The 26,071-nt window shown below is 41.8% G+C and overlaps 2 protein-coding genes across 3 annotated transcripts in view; one reads left to right on the top strand and one right to left on the bottom strand.

Moving 5' to 3' along the window:
• LOC147300668 (NACHT, LRR and PYD domains-containing protein 12-like) overlaps nucleotides 1-26,071 on the bottom strand; it is a 355,313-nt gene that overhangs the window by 93,398 nt on the left and 235,844 nt on the right. The window lies entirely within an intron of this gene.
• Nucleotides 8,321-10,048, top strand: LOC147300675 (uncharacterized). Its single transcript, XM_086285014.1, has 2 exons — nucleotides 8,321-8,650; nucleotides 9,254-10,048. The coding sequence occupies exons 1-2, from the start codon at nucleotides 8,489-8,491 to the stop codon at nucleotides 9,884-9,886; spliced, it is 795 nt and encodes a 264-aa protein (XP_086141140.1). The 5' UTR covers nucleotides 8,321-8,488; the 3' UTR covers nucleotides 9,887-10,048.

Genomic DNA, 26,071 nt, shown 5'->3' with positions numbered 1-26,071 from the left:
GCTCACATGAATCCATGAAAGATTTATTTCACTGAATGTTTCTTCAAAGCTCGTTTCAACCTGTTGAAGTCATGAATGAAAGTGCAGACTGAGAGTGGATCACATGATGTTTGAGGTGTGTCATGTGACATGTTCAGTATTGTCACACATGTCTAGATTGTCCCTGATATCATAACTGCTCAAACACTGATGATTATATTTGAAGAATTATTCCTGATGGCAGCAAAGTTTGAATGGAGCTCTCTGTCTGTGCTGATTTGTCGCCCTCTGGAGGTCAAAGCACAAACTGCATGATGTCACTGTAACCACCACAGAGACAGGAAGTGTTTTTATGACTGAAACACTGAAATGATGCTAACGGCTGTCGTTAGGCTCACTGACAGCAGTGCTGATGTGTTCATGTCAAACACTGGCTCAGGTCAGACTCCTTCATCCTTCTCCAGCGTGAGGCCGCCCTCAGACCCACAGGAGCTCTGACCTTTGACCTCCTGACCCTAACCATTTTAGTCTTGTTGCATCTTTAAATGCAAATCCATCCAAACTGTAGCCGAGCAAAAGAAGCTGGAAGCTGTTCTATGAATGATGTTGTTGAAGGAGCTTGGAAAGAAAAGCGTCTGGACTTCTTTAAGTTGCTTGAAGAGGGACATGGACGTCTTAATGCCCACTCACATCCTGGGACATTTGATCACAGGAAATCACATGATAGCGTGGGGCTAGATCTCACAATGGGTTCACCCAAAACCTTGGCTGATTGTGACCCACACCCGTTTTCACGGAGGAGGAGGAGTTTCACATCCTGAACATGTGACAGCCTGGTTTAAAGGGACCAAAAGTAACTGGACACCTGATTCAGTTCAGGTTTATTCATCCGCTCCAAACCACAGCAGCAGTCACCTCCAGGGAACCAGCTGATCCATGTAACTGGGGACAGACCACAGCCCAGAGCACTGGTTCATGATGTGTTTGTGGACTGTAGGTTGTTTGGATAGAGATGAGATGTACTCAGCAGTCTGTCTCTAATGTTTAATGAAATGTTCTGAAGATGATAATAACTTGTGATTTTCTTTTGAATGAATCTTTAATCGTGTTGTAGGGCCTCTGACTCTCATGAAGATTTTCACATCAATGTGCTTTTCACAAAGATATTAACAATGAAAATGACGTGCAGCCCTGAACTACTCATGCGTTAACTCAGCGGTTCCCAACCCCCGGGTCACGGACCGGTCCGTGAGTCATTTGGTACCGGGCCGTGAGAGTCGAGGCTCAGTGTGAAATTGATGGTTGATAGGTTTGTAGCATAAACCTGTTCGCTGGATCGTTCAATCCAGCTACACAGCAAAGCAAGACACGAGTAGTTCTTTATGTTTCTCGTGCACGGGAGAGAACTGGACCAATGCCGTTCCTTCGCTTGACCACAGTCGCTCTCGTCCGTTCCCTCGTAACACTGCTCTTTTATTGAGGTTACATGAACATACATAGGTTCATTAACATACACGTGAACAAAGGTACCAGTCTGTATGTTATGTAGGTGTGTGTGTGTGTGTGTGTGTGTGTGTGTGTGTGTGTGTGTGTGTGTGTGTGTGTGTGTGCGTGCGTGCGTGCGTGCGTGTGTGTGTGTGTGTGTGTGTGTGTGTGTGTGTGTGTGTGTGTGTGTGTGGAGTCAGAGTGTGACCCCATAAACGACTTCCCTAAACCTGCTGGTCTGGAAGTCCAGCAGTTCATCTAAACAAAAGGCACTTAGACTAAAACAGACATCCTACCACAAAACAATAAGAAGGTAGCACCTCTCCCATGATCCCAGGACGTGGGTGTGAATGCCAGAACACTCTGGAGTCACACAAAGTCTTTAAAGACTACTATCATTACACAATTGGTTCTACACCTCTGAGCATATATGGTTAGATATTCCCCAATAACAATGACAATGATAAAATATAAATCCAACAATGGTTTTCAGGGTTTTTATCGTTAACTTCGTTTCCCTGGGTCTTTCCCGTGTTGTAGTCGTGTGTCTTATTTTGAAAGAAATGTTTACGCGTTACCATAGCGACCAGAGAGCATTAAGGGTGCAGACAGGTGCATCCAACAACTTTTTATTTTCCCTTATTTGATTTATGGACCTAACTGTATGAACTGGACTTTGGCTTTAATGCTGCTCCTCTTCATCATTGCTGTGTTGCATTTCCATCATTCTGCTGCTGGATTCACTGCAGGCTTTAACAAACACTCCTTTGGGTCCAGGCCCAGCCACGTGTTTGTAAGCTGCTGTGCTCCTCACAAATAAAGCCTGAAGCAGCTCAGACTGTTAGAAGCAGCACTGAGCCCTGTTACAGTTATAGTGTTAGAGCAACGGCTGCAGCCTACAGCATTTAAACTAGCTGACAGTAAACACATCAGTCCAGATGTTACCACATTACTTTGTGATGCTGAGAGTTAAAGGAGACTGGCTGATTAAAATCCCATTCCTTACATCACCGTCCTCTGCTCTGACTGCTTTCATTTACTCACAATCAGAATACTTTTTTGATCCCCAGGGGAAATTATTTAGGTTACAGTGCTGCAGCACAAACAGGAACAAAGACACAACACACTAAGTAAGAAATAGCACAATATACACAATATATACATGCATACATATGAGTCACTTATAAGCAGAGGTGTGGACTCGAGTCACATGACTTGGACTCGAGTCAGACTCGAGTCATTAATTTTATGACTTTAGACTTGACTTGAAAAAATGTTGTAAGACTTGTGACTTGACTTGGACTTTTACACCAATGACTTGGGACTTGAATTGGACTTGAACCGGTTTACTTGAAAAGACTTGATATTTTACCCCAAATATAAAATTTAACATGCATATTATATAGAGATTGAAAATGTGACGTCATTCACGGGTAGAACCGCAAAGGATTCTGGGAACTCGTGGCAAGCGGTACTAGCGCACGCAGGCTTTCAATTGAAATCAGTCACACAGCGATAAAAAGAAACACAAAAATGTCAAGAAGCTGTTGTATTATTAACTGCAATAGCCGGTCGCATGACAGCCACGGGAAGCCGACGGGTAAAGAGATCGGTTGTTATCGGATTACGTCGTTGAAGAGAAATTGTTCGAGCCATGTTTCCAAAGTAACAAAGACGCGATGGATGGTCTGGATTGCAGCCATTCAAAGATCAAATATAACGTCCCAGAACACTCCAGCTCACAGGTTAGTCTGCTCCAAGCATTTACACGAAGGTCAGTGTCTTTTAGTACTTAATACGTCATTTTCATAACATAATTGGTGATATAGGTTACAAGCAAGTCTGGCGCTGAACAGAAATTGTCGCGCTATGCTCCTTTGTTTATTGTGCATAAATAGTGAATTGTCCTGACACAATATTGCGTTTCACTTCTGTTATTATGGTACATTGACAAAAACATATACTTTTATTCACAGGATAAAACAGGTTTTTTGTATCACTAATTGCCCAGTACGATTACAGCATACAGTATTGTTGTCACTGCTACATTTCTGTGATGCTACCAGAAATTATTTCCACTACTAATTAATTACCGTTGAGCTCAAAGGTCCTATTAATAAACGGTTAACGAATGTGTATTTATGACGACAATTTGTGAGACCGGTAAACTTATGATACGTACGATGGTCTTTCGTTCTACACGGTGCATTTCAAGGTCCTGCACCCATCCGTCGGTAAACTGTACCTGGGCTTGTTGCAGTGACCGGAAGTTACTAAACTTCATGAGTGTATGCGCTCACTCCAAGAAGCGTATGATTATAAATATGCATATAAATATGCTACGATGAGATAGCTGACTTCATCTAACTAGCAAATGTTGTCCAGGCTACGTTGGTGATACAGTTTTTTTTAATGTGTATGATATTTTTGTCATGCGATTTTAAAGCCGGTCCTACAAGCGCATCCAAGAATAACATGCAGCTTATCTCAGAACTGTCGGTGAAAATTATTCTTGGAGCTAGGTTTAATTGAGCTGCATTTTAAAGAGGTGCAATTTCACAATTTGTGTATATTTTCTAAGTTCACTATTTTGTCATGTGTTGAGAAAAACACAGATTAAAAAATTACATGGTCTAATATTTACATTTAGCATAACTGCAACATTATTTTTTCGTTTTTTTTTTTAAAGACTCGAAAGGACTTGAAATTCAAAGTTTCAGACTTGTGACTTGACTCGGACTTTTACACCAGTGACTTGAGACTCGACTCTGACTTGCCTGACATTACTTGAGACTTGACTTGAGACTTGAGGATAAAGATTTGAGACTTACTTGAGACTTGCAAAACAATGACTTGGTCCCACCTCTGCTTATAAGTAACATGTGAGTGCTGGGGTCTATGACAGCAGGCAGGTCTGTATTTATGTCCAGGCTGACATGAACAGCTAGTAGTTCAGGGTTCAACACTCAGGAAAGTGTGTGACCTTCCACACTGACAGAAGATGCTAAACATGACTTTAAACTGTTGTTTGTTAAAGCCTCACAGATCTGAGAGCAGGGCTCAGTGGGTACATGAGCCTTTATACATGAAGGCTTTCTGTTTCCAGGAGAGGAAACATGTGATCCAGCTGTGTTTGGTCACATGGATCTGCTCTGCATGGATCACCTGACTAAAACATGTTGTTATTATTGTTCTTACAGTCTTAAATCGGTACATCAGGCGGGTCACATGACACCCGGGGGTGACAGCAACATCTTTCCTCTTTAGAAAGCTGCTCTCTGTCCCAGGAGCTGTTGTCACAGTAACAGCAGGAACAGGAAGTCACATGCTCTCTGCTCTGTGATTGGCTGCTTCTTATCTCAGCTTCCTGCAGAGGGTGGAGGTCTGCTGATGACGCACACCAACAGAAGTGTGACTTTCACTTCCTGTTTATTGCTGTTGTTCTTAAAGCTCTCAGGCGATGCTGCAGCGCCCCCTGCTGACACAAACTCCTCCCTCTGTCTCAGAGGTCACAGGTCAGCCTGCTGCAGAGGGTCTGCCTGTTCATGGACTTCCTGTTACAGAGACGGGTCTCAGCGTCAACACTAGTTTCTGATTGGACGGTGTGGAAAATGTTACGAGTTCAAAATATTGGGGATGGAGACAAGAGAAAAACCACAATAACAACACTGGTCCGGTCGGGTTGAGTCAAACGATGATTTTAATGATCACACACGTGGGAGATGGACACTGATGCAGACAGCCTCTGATCTCAAAATGGTGGAGCATTGCTCAAACTCTTATAGCCTCTGGTGCCTCCACCTTATCATAAAAGCCTAAACATTCACATGCTTTCTCTCACACAGCGCCTAAGCTACGACCTTGGCTCCCTGTTTATCTGCTCCTGCTGAGATGGGGCAGAAAACCTCTCTGGTATGTTCTGTTCTAATCAGACAAATAAGGCGATGACTTTCTGCAAACAGTATTTCTTATAACTCAGCAGTATAATGCATCATAAAACAATATCATTCATTCACAATAAATCAGCAGTTTAATATAATGCACATCAGTTTAACTAATGCAATAGTTATCAGCTTCTTCTAATTCAGGAGAATAATGCAAACTAAAACTACATAATAATTCACCATCTTTAATTAGGGGTATAACATGGCATAAAATAATATTATAATCTAACAAAACCCAGCTTCCTCCAGCCGAGTGATGTGTGGATTCATCACTCTCTGTGGATCAGTGTAAGTCTGTGTGTGGGTCAGCTGCAGGACTTGTTTGACCTTTGACCCTGGCAGACAGAGCTGGTTACTGCTGTGTGACTCCTGCCGTCGCTCCACTTTAAATTTTACTTAAAATAAGTCCTGACATGGCCCCGCCCCCTCTGACCTGCTGCTCCTGGATGTGCTGAGGACACAGCGGAGGCTCAGAGGGGGCGGGGCTTTTCCCGTGGCGGTAACCAAACTGCATTAGGTCACTGCACTGCCAGTGTTTAACCACACCTCTTCTGACTGACCTTTGACCTCTGACATGTTGATTCGATCCTTATTTAATGACGTCTTTTATCTAGTGATTTAATTCTGTGTATTTATATGTGATGGTGTTCCTGCGTTCAGCCTCAGCTGATATCCACAGACGCTCCTATTGGCTGGTTTTAAAAACACATTTTTCCATTAAAGAGACTCTTTTAAAAACACGTCTGCCTGAAATTCACATTTCATTTATTTTGGGGGATTTTAACAGAGAGATAGAACTTTATGAATCCCTCATGTTTATCCTCCAGGAAATCCAGTTTGTAGCAGCAGAACACCGACAAACTTTTACACAGCACAGAATTAGGATATCAAATAAAGGGGAATAAGAGAATATGAATATAAGCATAAATATGTACATATATACACAGACCTCACACAGAGACAGCAGCTACACTGTGTGTGGATGTGATCCACAGTCACAGCTGTGGGTTTCAGTCAGTGTGTCTCTGACTTCATGGTCACATTTCAAAGCTTATTGGAGCCAGAAGATGTTCAAGTAAAAGATTTATTGCTGTACTCGTCTACCAGGATAACAGGAGGTTCATAAAGCTGTGTAATACTTCAGCTTTACATCATGCAGTAGTAGTTTATTAAACCCCCCAAAATATGACTATCCAGAGTTGGGACCAGGAAGCAGAGTTGCAGTCTTACACGCCTCTCTGCAGCTTCTCTCCTCCTGCTACCCCCCAAAAACCCATCTCCATAGAGACTGTGTCAGCTCCCAAACAGACAAAAAACAAACTAAAAACCAGCAACAAACAACTTAAACATAAACAATCACAAAGAAAGAACAATACAGTATCCACATCTGAACCAAAGAGTAAAACAGTGAAATGTGGATTATTAAACATTAGGTCTCTCTCCTCCAAGTCTCTGTTAGTACATGTTAGTAAAAACATTTCTGCATTTTACCCATATTTTATTTTTAACTCAAAATCAAAGATTCCAGATTCTCCTACATGTTGGTTTTGAATCAGATAGGACGACAGATTTCAGGTGGCCCTGTGTCTTTCTCTATTACATTTGCCACTGTGTAACTCAAAGTTATTTAAGGACTAGTTTATTTCAATGGATGAGTTTACTGACTGACGCGCAGAAGAAATAGTTCTTTATGGAGCCGAGATGGTGTGAATGATGAGACCAAAGACTGCAATATCTTGTACCAAAAATATATTGAATAAATGGAGGAAAGGGGAAATGGAACAAAATAATTAACACAACACACAACATAAATGCCCACAATTAAATAATAAATCAATGCTGTGATCTTTCTGTGCAAAAGTCCTTTTTGGTCCTCTTCTTTTTAAAGTTCACTTTTAAGGTATTCCTCCTTAGAGTCCAGCTTCATACAAATGGGGAAATATGTCCGTAATCCAAAGACGGCTAAGTGGGGGAAAGAGGGGAAACAAAGAATGGTCCTACCGGCTCGCCACTTCAATATGAAGAAGATTAATTCAAAGGGAGGGAACAAAACCTGACCTGTAGGTCAGAAAAACGTCCATTAGCACATCAAGTTCGATTCAGTTTACCGGTAAACAAATATATTTTTCTGCAAGCCTATGTAACAATGCAAATCATCATCAACCAATGTACAACAGTTAAATTATTAATTATCTTGGCTACGTAGCTTAATCTATACATTCCAGTAGCGTTCGCTACAAACAATACAAAAACAACAATAAAGGAAAACAGCTGTCTAACAGACAGCATAGCCGAATTCAAGGCAACACATAACAATAATCATTCAATCGCACTTTGTTTCAAAGTAAGCCCATTAACATGCTTAAGTAAATAAAAGTGTTCAAAAACAGCGGTTTTTGAGCCGGAGTTCTGCTCGCGGTGGGAACGCCGCCGCAAAAAGCCACTTTTTAATCGCGCAAACGATCGGCTGGTTACTGACAACCAAAAGGTTGTTTTTGGCAGATATTAAAGATCATGGGTGGGCGGGGCAAATGGAGCAGTTTTCTACAGTCGAGTAAAATTCCAGGAAAGAGCTGGGTGTGGCTTTCCTTTAAATCACATGATCAACAGCTTTAAGATGGAGGCAACTCGCTCAGTGTTTCCTGTTTCATTCTTAGACTGTGGCGATGGTAAGTAGCAGCTTTTCACTTGTTACCTGGCATCTTTTCAGCCACCAATGATAGTCATTGTATGTTATCAACATTTCACTAACTATGTTTTCTCTCATGTTTAAAATAGGCCGACCAAGAGCAAAATAGGTATGTCTGCAGACTCTGCTGTAGCCAAAGTTATCAGATCTCCTGTGTCTTTAAATCCCTAACTGCTCGATCATTATCATTTTAGAAGACAACAATTTCTCAAAGGAGGTTGAAAACTAATGCCTACAAGATTACCAAGAGGATGGTTCGGGGCTCTTACATGACTCCGGGAAGTCAACACTTGGTGGATGAGGTGTGTTACCTTTGACACTTTTAAGACAGTCCTGTTTATCACTACTAACAATAAGCAAATATGTTTTCACTCAACAGATCCTTCACAGCATGTTGTTTCTGGGCAAAATCAACAACATCCCCTTTTCTCCAGAAGAAATCTTCCCTAATCCTTTTGTTTTGGGTTCTTTAATGAGAAGATATCCCAGGCCTTTAAAGTTGTATTCGACTCAGCTTCCCAGGCGAAGTCCCTTCTCCTGTGTGCTCGACATGGTAAGATAACTCTTCTCACATTGTCAGTCAATCTGACAAACTTCCAGTTTTTAGGAAAGTATAATGCAAAGTGCTTTTTTACTGAGAAATCCAAAGAAAATCCATACTGTACCTTATACTTCAACATATGCTTCTAGCTATACTTCTCCACCAAACACAGAGACTGCAGGAGAGCTGGAGACTTGCTTCAGAATTTGTTAGTTCTAAATAATGTCTAACAGACTCATTATTGGAGATGCTTACAGTCTTCAAGGCGTATATGATGCTGTCACTGTGTAGCTGCTGGATCTGTTAAGCTCAAAGACTCTAAATTCAGCGTGTTTTGACAGCCCGGCATAGCAAAATAGAAAAAAAAAGGTCAATTAGCAAATTTAATTATAAATTAGTGAGAACAAAGATGGATTTTTGCTTATTGATTTAAAATTAAATAGATTTTTGTGACTTGTTTCACCCCCTATCTTAAAATGTCTAAACCAAAAGCATCCAATGGTCCTGCATAGTTAAACAAGTCAAGCAGCGAAACAAACATGTTGATCAACTTTCTATGAAAAACAACTATATAATCAGGTGCAACACTTTGACCAGATCTGTAACTGTTTTCAGATCGTCCTGCAAAATAACTCAGAGAATGAAGAGCAAATAAAGCAGAGTCTGCAAGATCTCCTCACAGACTTGGACTTAGAAGAGAATAATAAAAAAACAGCTTTCGTCTCGTCCACCATCTGCATTTCTCAAAAATCCCAAACCAACAAATCAGAAAGGTACTGCGGAGTCTCCATGTCCACCAAAGGTCCTAACGCTGGGAAAATTATGATTGCTGCCTCCTGTCTTAGCAAATGGCATAAATATGTATCTGGTGCGGTGATGACCTATTATCCAAACACAGTCCAGAAAGATTACTTTGATGGAACAATTGAAGTACCTGGAAATATCAGGTGTGAGGCTTTTTGTCTCCGTGATGGTGCCAGAATGAAGCCTTGCAGATCATGTAAGAATTTGTTTGGCTTGAACACAGAAGACCTCAGAGAGTGGCCATATGGTAACTGTGCTGAAGCTGAGAGCCTGAGCAATTTGCTTGAAAATGAGAGAGAAGTTGAAACACATGTGGATGAATACTCAGCTGAAAAGGACAACAGGCAGAGAGCTGAGGATGAGGTTGGTAGGGTTCTTAGAACCGTGTTGCAAAGGATTCGGTTTAACTGGACAGGTGAATTTTACAACCCAGAACAAGAGTGAGATTTCATGAAATCATTTGCATTCATCATTCTGATAAATCAAAGATTCTCTGCTCTGACAGCATCTGTGTGGATTTTCTGTAATCACAGAGACGTGTATAAGCATGTTTACTTTCCATCTCCATGTAATTGTCACATTTAATAATTAAAACTGGCTTCTATGGGTTTTTGTTTGTTTGCTTACATATCTAGTGTTTAATGCAATGTGAAGCATTATCAGACAGCATTTATTGGGAAGAATCCCATGTTTATACTGGTCTGTACCCAGGGTACACAGAAAATAAAAACACATGTTTTCTTATTATGATCCCAACTATAATTTACTTAAGCAAAAGCACTACATGTGTAGTTATAATATTTATAGCAGTTACTGTTGAGCTTTAAATTTATCATCTTAAATGTTTATATGCTGATTATATTGCTTTATATAAGAAAGGCCTAACTCTGAGTACACTCTGTGCCAAAAAGTGCTGACAGGAAACTGCATGCTTTTGCAGAAACGTGCTTTTGCAGCTAGAAAGTGAAGCTGATATATATCAGTTTTAATTAGTTTTTACCAACTGCTTGCTAGGGCAATCCCACGAGTTTGGTGTTTTTGTATTGAACATGATTCCAAGTGCTTTCTATAACACATAGCAGAGGTGCCACAACAAAGACTGAGAAGAGGACAGGAAGAGACAGTGAAAGAGATGCACTCCTTCGCCATTCATGTTAAAGCGTTGCATAGCTTTAATTTTAGAGAGTGTTGCATAACTTTAGTCATTTTTCTACCACAGGTGAAGCCAAGAATTGTGAAGCTCTCTTTTGGCCAAATACCAGAATCTGTAAGAAGAAGAAAAAACAAACAATCAAATAGGTCATTATTAAGAGGACAACAATCTCTTGATGATTATCCACAGTGTCTTTGATAACTCTGAGATACAAACTGTCAAGGATATACACATCCCAGCAAACAATAGCTGTGTTTGACTAAAGCGATTAATAACAAGGACAGAGCTACAATCACTACAGTCAAACATAAAGGGCTTAATCCTGAATCCAAGTCTGAGCTGTGATGCCGTTGGTGCTGAAAGCTGCTCAGATCCTGAAGCTGCACGTTTTGTCTCTCTCTAACCAAACCAGCAGCAAAAGAAGACACATTTCGCTTCACATAAACATTGTCATGAATTCCCTCTTACTTTTGCTGGTTTGCTTCCACCACCATTAAAACACACACAGAAAAACAACACAGCACAGCTCTCTGCCTCTCTCAGTGTACTTTAAGAACACCGTTTCCCATCTCAAATCTCTGTTTTTGGCATTATTCGCTTGCTTGTTATGAAGCAGTCTACCGTTGTTTACAGCCATTTTTTTTAATGACTTCCGACAAGACAGCCTCATTTCTGCTGTTCAATACCAAATTTTATTTATTTTTTTCAAATTAAGTGAAACTGCAAAATGCTTAGCTGTGTCTCTATTAAAACCTCTTATTAAAACCTCTGAATCACTTCAGCAGCATCAGCCAATGTACATTTGTTGAGTCGTGGTTCTCGTCTGCTTTTGTTCTACTGCAGAATAATATTTTTAAGGTTATCTACTGTAAAAAGCTAGGCCAGGAAAATCTGCTTCATGGTTTTGTGTTTTATCCTCAGTTACTTTGACACAAAAGCATCTGCTGTGATGCTCACACCTCTGATGAAGTTTCACAAGTGTCAGTACTGATAAATGATCAGAATTATAATGTTTCTGACTCTCTGAGTAAGAATTAAATGGAATCTAATTGGGACCTTGTGAATTGGAATTGAACAGGTTCTAGAAATCAGTGATGATACTCAGCTCCAATACCCACCTATGATATTAGGCTTACGAACGCTGACTGGGTTTCATTTACCAGCTTTTTATGTTCTTCCTGCAGTTTCCTCCCCACATCACTCATCTTAACTTTTTTCCAGTCCTCCTCAGTCTAAACAGAACACACAACAATACAAAGAAAAGCTCAGGTGATTGATCTCTAACACTAGGCATCCCCAGTCTTATTCTTAGCAGTCTAACTTCTCACCATATCTTTGAAGGCCTCTCCATTGTAGTAGCGCTTGGATGCTGGATACTCTATCGTTTTGTCACATAGTTCCAGGAAACTGGAAGCCACCAGATGCAGCTCCTCTCCGTCATAGCCGTACAGCTTTTTGTCCTCACGCGTCATCAGCACAAGCTCGTCACATGGACATGAGGTGCCCTTTACCACACCAATAACCTGCATTTTTACAATCTCGGGAAGGTAGAATTTTCCCCAGGCGTTAACTTCATCATCATCCCCGTTGTATTTGGTGTTCTCAAGCTCTTCTATCCACAGGTCAGCACCACTTGGCTTCTTCAGGTGAACGCACATGCTTTTGTTTTTGGAAACAAAATCTTTCACCCATTTCAGGTACTTTTCACCTGGAAAGAAGCAGACAAGGAAATATGGATGAATGTAGAAGTGTTGGAAAAGACAAATAGCAAGGTTATCCTACAGCAGTTTGTGAAAATGTTGTATCTTGAAATAAGCAGGCAAAATGAGGATCTCACTTATCTCATATGTTCTGACTACCGACTTTCTTCAGTTAAAGGACAAAAAAAGGGCACACTGGAGGCTGACAGAGTGTGCAATGGTGGGAATCATTTTGCAGAACTCACTAAAGTTTGTTTCTCCTGGAACAAGCTTTCTACACTTCGGCAAATGAAAATACTGTGTTAAACTAAAAAAGAGCACCAGACCAAGGTCTACAGTACTAACAGAAAAGCATGCCGTTACCTGTTGCCTGTCGACACAGCTGCTGATCTTCCTCACCAAAAAAATGAGGATCCCTGAAAGGAATAGAAAGGTTATGTTAAAATGAATGACTGTCACGGTGATCATGGGAAGCTCCGAAATATCACAACAATAGCTACGAAATCACAAAATGCAGTGTGATGTCTGTAAGCACCAAACATGACATCTCTGCAAATTCATCTTGAAATATGTAGGTACCTCACACGTACAGCTGCAGCCATCTCAGCCATTTATCACTGTGGCTGCCAAGTGGCTGCCACTTCACAAGCGCATGGCACAACATAGAAGAGCCACCTCCACAGGACAAGACTCAGCAGTCCATCTGCATCTTAAGGATAAAGGACACTCTTTCGAGGATGCTAATGTTCACATTTTGGGCAGAGAGGACAGATGGTTTGAAAGAGGAGTGAAAGAAGCCATCTATGTCCACTGTGAGCGACCATCTTTGAACAGAGGCGGGGTTTACGACACCAACTCTCTGCCATCTATAATCCAGTTTTGAGATCCTTCCCAGACGCCTTAACGCCCACTCACATCCTGGGCCATCTGACCTCAGGAATTCGCATGATAAGGTGGGGCCAGGTTTCACAATGAACTCACCCGAAACTGGCTGATTGGGGCCCACACCCAGTTTCACACCTTGGCTCAGGCGATTAGAGGATCATCAGGGGGTCCTTTTGTCCCTCTGTGGGGGGTCACTCCCACTAGGTTTATATCTGGGACTCTCCACCATTTGACCTTAGAACTGAAGAAGCTTCTCGGATGAGAGGTGAAACGTCTTCAAGTAACTTAAAGAAGTCCAGACGCTTTTCTTTGCAAGCTCCTTTGACTACGATGACCTGGATGACTGAGAACCTTCACAGACATAAGGTGAATGTGACAAACAAAGCGCCTTCTTGTTCTCTGTGATAATGTAAAGTTATTAATGAAAAAACAAACGAGTAAAAAACGGACTGGAAACATGTCTTCAATCAAAACTCGACAAAAACAAAGAAACAGCCTCACTTCTCTGCGACGCTCCCTAAAAATGATGTTACGTGTTACGTACCAGAGATTTCTATACAGCCCTTTATCAAGCCGAGAGAAAGTGACGCAAAACCCCCCAACTAATAACGACTAGCAGAGAGGCTCAGCTGAGTGTAGTTACCTGGTTTGCAGACGCATACAGACGTTTCCTGTCCTCTCGGACGCAGCTGTGATAGAACATGTGGTGCATTACCGCCACCAACTGGCTTGGAGTGAGGACCGGAAATCGCTCATGCCAAATCAAAAAAATTTTTTTTTTCGTACCTTATCTGTGGAGTCAGCGCGTACAAGTCGTCATTCAAACAAAGGTAAGTCAGCTCGAGTACTGCGTGTGAAATGCGTTTGATTTCCCTGCAAACATTCACATTAGTGCAGCATAAATTCATTCATGAGGGGAAATTACAGTGAGAACATGTGGAGGCTGTTAGAGGGAGAAGATAGTGAGTTCAGTGCAGGGCTGTGCAGAGAGGTTTAAAGGGGCGGGTGCTCAAAGTTAAAAAGGGGCACATTGAACCAGGCTGAATAACAACAACACACATTCATCAAGAATCTAATATGGGAAGGGCAGGGCTGTGTTGGTCTGAGACTGTAGACATTAAAAAGTCCACAGGAGAGATGGTAGCTGATTAAACAAGTGTCATGAGATAATAACAAAATGCAAAGATTGGTGACAGCGCTTGGAACCATAAGGCAACAAAAAACTATGTATGTAAAAAAAATAAAAAAATAAATAAATAATATATATATATATATATATATATATATATATATATATATATATATATATATATACACACACACACACACAGTGGGGCAAAAAAGTATTTAGTCAGCCACCGATTGTGCAAGTTCCCCCACTTAAAATGATGACAGAGGTCAGTAATTTGCACCAGAGGTACACTTCAACTGTGAGAGACAGAATGTGAAAAAAAAATCCATGAATTCACATGGTAGGATTTGTAAAAATTTATCCGTAAATCAGGGTGGAAAATAAGTATTTGGTCACCTCAAACAAGGAAAATCTCTGGCTCTCACAGACCTGTAACGTCTTCTGTAAGAAGCTTTTCTGTCCCCCACTCGTTACCTGTATGAATGGCACCTGTTTGAACTCATCATCTGTATAAAAGACACCTGTCCACAGCCTCAAACAGTCAGACTCCAAACTCCGCCATGGCCAAGACCAAAGAGCTCTCGAAGGACACCAGGAAAAGTATTGTAGACCTGCACCAGACTGGGAAGAGTGAATCTACAATAGGCAAGCAGCTTGGTGTGAAAAAATCAACTGTGGGAGCAATCATCAGAAAATGGAAGACATACAAGACCACTGATAATCTCCCTCGATCTGGGGCTCCACGCAAGATCTCATCCCGTGGGGTCAAAATGATCATGAGAACGGTGAGCAAAGATCCCAGAACCACACGGGGGGACCTGGTGAATGACCTGCAGAGAGCTGGGACCACAGTAACAAAGGTCACCATCAGTAACACACTACAACGGCAGGGAATCAAATCCCGCAGTGCCAGACGTGTTCCGCTGCTGAAGCCAGTGCATGTCCAGGCCCGTCTGAAGTTTGCCAGAGAGCACATGGATGATACAGCAGAGGATTGGGAGAATGTCATGTGGTCAGATGAAACCAAAGTAGAACTTTTTGGTATAAACTCAACTCGTCGTGTTTGGAGGACGAAGAATACTGAGTTGCATCCCAAGAACACCATACCTACTGTGAAGCATGGGGGTGGAAACATCATGCTATGGGGCTGTTTTTCTGCCAAGGGGACAGGACGACTGATCCGTGTTAAGGACAGAATGAATGGGGCCATGTATCGTGAGATTTTGAGCCAAAACCTCCTTCCATCAGTGAGAACTTTGAAGATGAAACGAGGCTGGGTCTTTTAATTTGCACCAGAGGTACACTTCAACTGTGAGAGACAGAATGTGAAAAAAAATCCATGAATCCACATGGTAGGATTTGTAAAGAATTTATTCGTAAATCAGGGTGGAAAATAAGTATTTGGTCAATAACAAAAATACAACTCAATACTTTGTAACATAACCTTTGTTGGCAATAACAGAGGTCAAACGTTTACTATAGGTCTTTACCAGGTTTGCACACACAGTAGCTGGTATTTTGGCCCATTCCTCCATGCAGATCTTCTCGAGAGCAGTGATGTTTTGGGGCTGTTGCCGAGCAACACGGACTTTCAACTCCCGCCACAGATTTTCTATGGGGTTGAGGTCTGGAGACTGGCTAGGCCACTCCAGGACTTTCAAATGCTTCTTACGGAGCCACTCCTTTGTTGCCCGGGCGGTGTGTTTTGGATCATTGTCATGTTGGAAGACCCAGCCTCGTTTCATCTTCAAAGTTCTCACTGATGGAAGGAGGTTTTGGCTCAAAATCTCACGATACATGGCCCCATTCATTCTGTCCTTAACACGGATCAGTGGTCCTGTCCCCTTGGCAGAAAAACAGCCCCATAGCATGATGTTTCCACCCCCATGCTTCACAGTAGGTATGGTGTTCTTGGGATGCAACTCAGTATTCTTCGTCCTCCAAACACGACGAGTTGAGTTTATACCAAAAAGTTCTACTTTGGTTTCATCTGACCACATGACATTCTCCCAATCCTCTGCTGTATCATCCATGTGCTCTCTGGCAAACTTCAGACGGGCCTGGACATGCACTGGCTTCAGCAGCGGAACACGTCTGGCACTGCGGGATTTGATTCCCTGCCGTTGTAGTGTGTTACTGATGGTGACCTTTGTTACTTTGGTCCCAGCTCTCTGCAGGTCATTCACCAGGTCCCCCCGTGTGGTTCTGGGATCTTTGCTCACCGTTCTCATCATCATTTTGACCCCACGGGATGAGATCTTGCGTGGAGCCCCAGATCGAGGGAGATTATCAGTGGTCTTGTATGTCTTCCATTTTCTGATGATTGCTCCCACAGTTGATTTTTTCACACCAAGCTGCTTGCCTATTGTAGATTCACTCTTCCCAGTCTGGTGCAGGTCTACAATACTTTTCCTGGTGTCCTTCGAAAGCTCTTTGGTCTTGGCCATGGCGGAGTTTGGAGTCTGACTGTTTGAGGCTGTGGACAGGTGTCTTTTATACAGATGATGAGTTCAAACAGGTGCCATTCATACAGGTAACGAGTGGGGGACAGAAAAGCTTCTTACAGAAGACGTTACAGGTCTGTGAGAGCCAGAGATTTTCCTTGTTTGAGGTGACCAAATACTTATTTTCCACCCTGATTTACGAATAAATTCTTTACAAATCCTACCATGTGAATTCATGGATTTTTTTTTCACATTCTGTCTCTCACAGTTGAAGTGTACCTCTGGTGCAAATTACTGACCTCTGTCATCATTTTAAGTGGGGGAACTTGCACAATCAGTGGCTCACTAAATACTTTTTTGCCCCACTGTAATCTAGGAATGTGTCAGGCCTGAGGCCTTAACTCATTTGGTGTCTCACTATATTTTACTCTACTTGGCAACAGATGACCAGAGTCAATAATTAGCCCCAGAGACCCTGAGGGCTTGAAGTTTATTACCTTGTATGGAAGGTGTTACAGAAAAGAGAAGTTCTGTGTCTGTTTATAGCCGTTAAAGATGTACAAGATGTACCATTAATAATAATGGATTGGGTTTATATAGCGCTTTTCAAGGCACCCAAAGCGCTTTACAATGCCACTATTCATTCACTCTCACATTCATACACTGGTGGAGGCAGCTACGGTTGTAGCCACAGCTGCCCGAGGGCAGACTGACAGAAGCGAGGCTGCCATATCGCGCCATCGGCCCCTCTGGCCAACACCAGTAGGCAAGTAGGGTAAAGTGTCTTGCCCAAGGACACAACGACCAGGGCAGAGAGCCCGGGGATTGAACCGGTGACCTTCCAGTTACAGATACGCTTCCCCACCCCCTGAGCCACGGTGTGACTAATGTATTGACGCCGGGGGGGGGGGGGGGGGGGGGGGGGGGTGCGTGTACCCCACTGCTTTGTAAGTGTCCACAACATGTATTTTTGTCAGAAGTCATAGGCTGATGTTTTCTCCTGTGTGTTAATAAACTCATCGCTTGATTGCACTACTCTGGGGCCTCCGTGGTTTGTCTCACTGCTCTACATTGATAGATTTCGCGACACAATCCACTGTGAGCAGCACTTGGTGATGGTGGGAAGAAGAACTCCCTTTGACACAAAGATCCTCCCAGTGAAAACAGGCTCCAGGAGGAGCATCTACCATGACTGGTTGCAGGGTGAGGGGAAAGAGAAGAGATGAGCTCAGAGAGACAAGAACAAAACACAAACTAAGGAGAGAGAAGACAAAAGACATGCAGTAGTGACATATAAAAGCATCAGGAGTGAAAAGAGGGGAGAAGAAAGCAGAGCATCATGGGAAGTCCACCAACAGCCTGAGCCTATAGCAGCATAACTAAGGGATGGTTCACCTGATCCAGCTCGAACTATAAGCTTTATCAAAAAGGAAAGTTTGCAGCTGATCTTCAAAGTAGAGAGGGTGTCTGTCTCCTGAACTCAAACTGGGAGCTGCTGCCACACCCAGTCCAACATAGCCAGGCTGAGTCGTTAGATTAGTCCCACGTAAAGTCAGAAAGTCATTATTTATGTCACATTTTAGTGCAAATGTAGAAAAACTGTCCAAAAGTTATTTCTAAATCTGATATTAAACAGTTTAAATGGTGAAAAAAGCTGTAAAGAAAACAGAAAGAGTCAATAAAAGCCTCTTTAGAGGGTCACCAGTTTAAAACTCAGACATTTAAACTGGTGATTCTCCTTCTCTGCTCCATTTCCTCTCTAGACTTCCTGTTGCTAGGAGGGATTTGATTGGCTGAACGTCCTTTTAACCTTTCTTTAGTTCTTTGGGTGCTAATCAAAGAGGAAAACACACGAGTCATGTGACGTGACATAAGGAGCGCTCTGATTGGTTGGGATTGACAAACTATGGTGCTGTTTGCAAGCTTCGCTTTGCAGAGGCAAGAAAATCTCTTAGATAGTGATGAGACGCTCCACAGTGACATTTCCACACTTTGGAGCTTCTGAAGTGCAGATGTTTGGAAACGCTGCTCCAACGTGTGGTTCAAACACTCAGGTCACGTGACCTCAGCTGCCACAGGTGGCATACCTGCTGCTTCCATGTTAGCATGTTAGCTCCAACAGGTGGTCAGTGTGAGAGCAGAAGATGATATCAGTGACATCCAAACAAGGAAGGAAGAGACTGTTGAAGGCAGCGAGCTGTGACTGCTGTGAACAGTGTCCTCACACTATTTTCTCCCTGTGTCAACATACATGAGGCTGCTTCAGCTGCAACACACCACAAACACCTTTATACAACTAAATATACTGAGAGCACACTGCTGTGGTTGCTCTGGTAACCATCCATATATCCAGCTGTTTGGGGCCGAGTCTGCTTCCTCATCCTAGGGAAAAACCCTCAAAGTTTCATGTGTTTTTGACTTGAAGCTTTTTGTGATTTGGTTTTATTTGTTGTTCTATACACTGTGAAACAAAGCTAAAAGCCCCTGTGGTACAGTGGGGGACTCAAACCCAGGACCCAACCTGCTCCAACAACAGTCAGAAGGATTTTGTTAAGTCTCATTTTCTCTTCATTAGGAAAACATCAATAATGAAGAGCACATGTTTATAGAGGCACATTCAGACCAATGACAACAGTCCATTCACACTGCCCTCCACCTTTTTAAATGTGAGTAAACACATCATGGTTCTGGTGCTGATGTGGTATCAGGGACAGGTGATGATTTTGAACTCAGTCTGAGGTTTGATTACATTGAACCTGCACTGCTTTATCCTGTTTATGACACATTTATACTCAAAGTCGCAGCTGGATAACAAAGAACGAGGAAAAACACATTTGTTGAGAGAATTGTTAACAAATGTGGTGAGAGTGTTGTAATAGTTACAGACAGAACTATGATTTATTTATTTAAATGCATTCAAGGACATTTTTTTACTCACGCTATGTCTCTTCCACAATGTTATTTTTCTGTCCTACAACGTACGTTACAATTACATTAGCATGACCATTTATCCAAATTAGGCGATGACATCATTTAGCGACTTGCAGCGACTTTTAGGACAGCCAATAGCGATTTTCCTTACTGAGGAATTGGCAACACCAGGAGCAGTGGGTGGATGGCAGCATCATCATGAAGGATCAGTGTGAGAACACATCATCATCCACAAAGAAAACCAGTCTGAGTGTCTGATGCTCTTGTTAGAAAGACGCAGTCGCAGCTTGTGGGTGCAGTTAGCTGGTTTGCTAGTTAGCTGCTCTGCTAGTTTGCTGGGAGCTAACTCACTCGAACATTTGATGCTAAACTGTCTAAACTGTGTGAGCAGCATTCATTGCTGCTCTGTGTTACTCTCCAGCCTCTCTTTCACTTAGTCCTCTCAGTTTTTTCCTCCTTACAAACTAGAAAACCTTCTTTTTCAGCTTCTCCTCCACAGCCGAGCTGTGGCTAAGTTGCTACCAGCACGCAGGCTCGGTGTGTACAAATTCATGGGCTGCGTCCTCCTGAGGACACATTTGTAGACAGATTACGTCACAGCGACGCACCGAAGGCTGTCCAAATTCCTCCGAATGCAGCCGACAAATGCGTCCTCCTTTTCCCCGAATTTGAAGGATGGGTCGGGTGTGTCCTTCGTGGCCCACCATATCCCAGAATTCATTGTGCGGCCCAGCCAAACTCCAGTTTCCGGTAATGGTGACCGCTACTAAGTTTTAAAATTACTCTTATTAATCTTCCTGGGTCACAAAATAAACTTTTAACATATTTTCAGGGGAGAATGTGGGTGTGTAAACTTCAAATATCTGCTCGGTTTATGAAGATATTGCATATTTGCAAAAGTGCAAAAGTGCAAAAGTGCTTCGACGTTTTCGGCGACGTCTGTTACCCAGCTAGTCGAGAGCTCGAGGGTCACTGAAGCCGCAGAGAACGGCACAACTCCCGGCACATCATTTTCAGATCACCGCGGACTTTCGCTACTCAGGTTAAAAGTAATATTAGTAACATATGACTGAATCTATATCTCACTTAAAGCTTTCTGTAAATGAAAGAATCAGTGAAAATGAGGCACTTCAGCTGATTTTAAACAAAAACACTGAACATAACCTGATCCAGACCAGGTTATTGGTTCAGCATCAGTAACGGTGATGTAGCCAGGTAGAAACAGAGCTAGACAGACAAACATTTATGCTCACAATCACACATCTCCAGTTAACCCAGCATGCATGTTTTTGGACTGTGGGAGGAAGCAGAGAACCTGAAGACAACCCACACAGGCCACACTATCACTCTTATTTACAGAATTATAATCTAATTAGATGATAAAGTAATAAATTATTTGGTATTTTAATGAAAATACATTTTAAGCAATAGCTTATAAGTCAACAATTATAGTTAAAAAAGTGACAAATCAAACAGTCAATAAAACCTTCTACAGCTGAAACTAATGTAGACAATGTTGGGGGAGGAATTAAAAGTAAAAACCAGGTGATGATAACTACCAAAATAAAACAGGAAGTGAATAACATTCAAGCTCACTTTAAGCTCGACAGTCAAACTCTGTTTTGTATTAATCTATTGTTTTGAATTTTTGTTTACATTTTATGTTTAAGTGAGGCAATGAGTCATATCACTGACCAAATACACAGGGAGTGCAGAATTATTAGGCAAGTTGTATTTCTGAGGAATAATTTTATTATTGAACAACAACCATGTTCTCAATGAACCCAAAAAACTCATTAATATCAAAGCTGAATGTTTGTGGAAGTAGTTTTTAGTTTGTTTTTAGTTTTAGCTATTTTAGGGGGATATCTGTGTGTGCAGGTGACTATTACTGTGCATAATTATTAGGCAACTTAACAAAAAACAAATATATACCCATTTCAATTATTGATTTTTACCAGTGACACCAATATAACATCTCCACATTCACAAATATACATTTCTGACATTCAAAAACAAAAGAAAAACAAATCAGCGACCAATATAGCCACCTTTCTTTGCAAGGACACTCAAAAGCCTGCCATCCATGGATTCTGTCAGTGTTTTGATCTGTTCACCATCAACATTGCGTGCAGCAGCAACCACAGCCTCCCAGACACTGTTCAGAGAGGTGTACTGTTTTCCCTCCTTGTAAATCTCACATTTGATGATGGACCACAGGTTCTCAATGGGGTTCAGATCAGGTGAACAAGGAGGCCATGTCATTAGTTTTTCTTCTTTTATACCCTTTCTTGCAGCCACGCTGTGGAGTACTTGGACGCGTGTGATGGAGCATTGTCCTGCATGAAAATCATGTTTTTCTTGAAGGATGCAGACTTCTTCCTGTACCACTGCTTGAAGAAGGTGTCTTCCAGAAACTGGCAGTAGGACTGGGAGTTGAGCTTGACTCCATCCTCAACCCGAAAAGGCCCCACAAGCTCATCTTTGATGATACCAGCCCAAACCAGTACTCCACCTCCACCTTGCTGGCGTCTGAGTGGGACTGGAGCTCTCTGCCCTTTACCAATCCAGCCACGGGCCCATCCATCTGGCCCATCAAGACTCACTCTCATTTCATCAGTCCATAAAACCTTAGAAAAACCAGTCTTGAGATATTTCTTGGCCCAGTCTTGACGTTTCAGCTTGTGTGTCTTGTTCAGTGGTGGTCGTCTTTCAGCCTTTCTTACCTTGGCCATGTCTCTGAGTATTGCACACCTTGTGCTTTTGGGCACTCCATTGATGTTGCAGCTCTGAAATATGGCCAAACTGGTGGCAAGTGGCATCTTGGCAGCGGCACGCTTGACTTTTCTCAGTTCATGGGCAGTTATTTGGCTCCTTGGTTTTTCCACACGCTTCTTGCGACCCTGTTGACTATTTTGAATGAAACGCTTGATTGTTCGATGATCACGCTTCAGAAGCTTTGCAATTTTGAGACTGCTGCATCCCTCTGCAAGATATCTCACTATTTTTGACTTTTCTGAGCCTGTCAAGTCCTTCTTTTGACCCATTTTGCCAAAGGAAAGGACGTTGCCTAACAATTATGCACACCTGATATAGGGTGTTGATGTCATTAGACCACACCCCTTCTCATTACAGAGATTCACATCACCTAATATGCTTAATTGGTAGTAGGCTTTCGAGCATATACAGCTTGGAGTAAGACAACATGCATGAAGAGGATGATGTGGACAAAATACTCATTTGCCTAATAATTCTGCACTCCCTGTATATTTCATCTTTTCAGTCAGAAATAATCAATTGATCATATTTTTATTACTAAATGTTTCTGAAAATCAAATTCTGATATCTGAACAAACAGCTCTGTAAAAACCTTCAGCATACAGGAATCGAACTAGAAGGTTTGGTGGATGAAGCACTGCTAAAATAAAGATTTTGGACTCAGGAGCAGATGGGACATTTCATTGCAAATGAAAGACAGAAAGTGAACAAATATCACTAAAAACCCCAGACACTAATTTCTACATTAAGACTTTTTTAAAAATCAATTTCCTGTTTATGCAGTAATAGAAATCAGGTTTAACGTGATCATCATTGGAAAATTTTAAATCCTGACCTGAGAGTTTCCATTTTACAGTGTGGACTCTTCACTCCAGCAGACAGAAGCTTCACTCCTGAATCCTGCAGGTCAGAGTTACTCAGGTCCAGCTGTCTCAGACTAGAGGACTGGGAGCTGAGAGCTGAGGACAGAGCTTCATAGCCTCTCTCTGAGAGCTTACAGTGACTCAGTCTGAAAAATGACAGATAAACATTAAACAAACACTGTTGTTAAGTTGCAATGAGGGTGCACTAAAGAGTTATTAGATTTAGCAATTAATCCTGTGTTTTTACTGAGAGTCAACAAATGGATGACGCTGACATTTGTTAACTGACAATGGTCAATCAATTCTGGTATTCTATTGCAAATGCCAATTGGGCTCCATGTGCCGGGCAGTGCATTAGCACCAAAGTAGCTGACATATTAATCAATAACTCTGCTCATTAAATTATCATAAAACTATTACAGAAGTTTAACTGACTTTTTTCCCATTTAGTGGATTCTTATTGGTTAATTCTGTCAATTGATGAAAAGCACAACATAACTTGATCTCACCTCAGAGTATTCAGTTTGCAGTCTGGACTTCTCAGTCCTGCAGAAAGATGCCTCACTGCTGGATCCTGCAGGTTGTTGTTACTTAGGGCCAGCTCTCTCAGTGTAGAAGACTGGGAGCTGAGAGCTGAGGACAGAGCTTCATAGCCTCTCTCTGAGAGCTTACAGTGACTCAGTCTGAAAAATGACAGATAAACATTAAACAAACACTGTTGTTAAGTTGCAATGAGGGTGCACTAAAGAGTTATTAGATTTAGCAATTAATCCTGTTTTTTTACTGAGAGTCAACAAATGGATGACGCTGACATTTGTTAACTGACAATGGTCAATCAATTCTGGTATTCTATTGCAAATGCCAATTGGGCTCCATGTGCCGGGCAGTGCATTAGCACCAAAGTAGCTGACATATTAATCAATAACTCTGCTCATTAAATTATCATAAAACTATTACAGAAGTTTAACTGACTTTTTTCCCATTTAGTGGATTCTTATTGGTTAATTCTGTCAATTGATGAAAAGCACAACATAACTTGATCTCACCTCAGAGTATTCAGTTTGCAGTGTGGACTTCTCAGTCCTGCAGAAAGATACCTCACTGCTGGATCCTGCAGGTTGTTGTTACTTAAGTCCAGCTCTCTCAGTGTAGAAGACTGGGAGCTGAGAACTGAGGACAGAGCTTCACAGCCTCTGTCTGAGAGGTCAGGGACACTCAGGCTAAAAAACAAAATAAAAACACAATTTGAAAAACTGTAATTTGATAACAAACTGTTATCAAATGACAAGTTAAATGAACTCTCTGACCAGTTACAGAGACTCAGTCTGGGGGAACAGAAAATATTTTAAAAGTCCACGTAGTAAAGAGATTAGAAATGTGGCAGATGATTATAACTTTAGACCAAAAAGGTCCCTCTCGCTCATATATTTGTTAAAACAAGAATAAACGCTCATCTTGATTTGCTTTGAATTTTTATTGACTTCTTATGCTGATTCATAAAGAATATGACTTCATCTGACCTGAGAGACTGAAAAACAATCAAGCATGCATGATTGAATCTGCCAGCAGCTGCAGATCCTTGGAGCTGTACTGGTGATGCTGATTGTAACATATAGAAGTGAACTCCTCTTCAGCTGAGCAATAAGACCAGAGGAGGAATGAGGGAGTTGATCACCTATGGCTCCATCACAGTCTTTGAACATCTTCAGTCAGTACAGAATGATGCTGCGAGGCTTTAACCAGCACATGAAACAGACTGGACATTACTCCAGTTTAATCTCTTCACACTGGTAACCAGTTCATTTTAGGCTTTATTTAAAGTTTTAGTCCTTACTTTTAGTCCCAGTCTATATTTCTGACTTTCTACAATCCTACAGCTCTTCTCACATCTGAGATCTTCCAGTTAAAGGCTGTTACTGGTCCCACTAACTCATTTATTCAGACTCTAGTATTCAGAGTGGCCTTTAACTAGTTTTAGGCTGTATGATGTTCAGTGTTTGCTGTTTAATGTTTTTATTGCCTGTTTCTATTGTAAAGCACTTTGTGATTTTTGACCTGTGAAAGCTGCTGTATGAATAAAGTTTACTTACAGGATGATTCTGGATATGACTTTGATAAAAGCTGACACCCAGATATGTTTAAGACACTGACATTTACTGCTGCTATCAAACATTAACTATAATATACTGTATTTAGTAGGGGTGCAACGATATTCGTATCGATATTGAACCGTTCGATACAGTGCTTTCGGTTCGGTACGCATATGTATCGAACAATACAAAATTTGTAATTTATTTTATCAATTTTCCTTCTGATGATGCTGTCTGTGTTGAGCGCTCAGTGAATCTGCGTTCGACTACTCCGCCTAGGCTGTACTGTCGAGCGCAGATCCACTGAGCGCTCCACACAGACAGCATAGTCAGGAGGAAGAGCACAGGGCAAGCTAGCGAGACAGAAGTTAAGCTCTCAGCAACATGGACCTCCCCCACTCTCATTCAGATCTGGCGTTTGGAATTATTTTGGTTTTCATGTGACGTATGACCCTGAAGGTAAGCGAGTCATGGACTAAAGTAAAACAGTATGTTGGATGTGCCACGCAATGCTCAATTACATTGGTGTGAACTAGTGTGTTAGCGCAGTTAGCTCGTTAACGTGTTGGCCGTCTAGCCCCATGCACGGAGCGATCGGCGGTAGCTCGTTAACGGAGATTTGCCGTGTTGTGGCGTTAAGGTCATTTCAACGA

Source organism: Aulonocara sp. 'chitande type north' Nkhata Bay, unplaced genomic scaffold, assembly GCF_057382095.1.
Source record: "Aulonocara sp. 'chitande type north' Nkhata Bay isolate Kocher_YH1m ecotype deep benthic unplaced genomic scaffold, A_spYH_male_GT1.1 unmapped_scaffold_20, whole genome shotgun sequence".
NCBI classification, from domain to species: Eukaryota; Metazoa; Chordata; class Actinopteri; order Cichliformes; family Cichlidae; genus Aulonocara; species Aulonocara sp. 'chitande type north' Nkhata Bay.
This window is presented reverse-complemented; position numbering and strand designations above follow the sequence as displayed.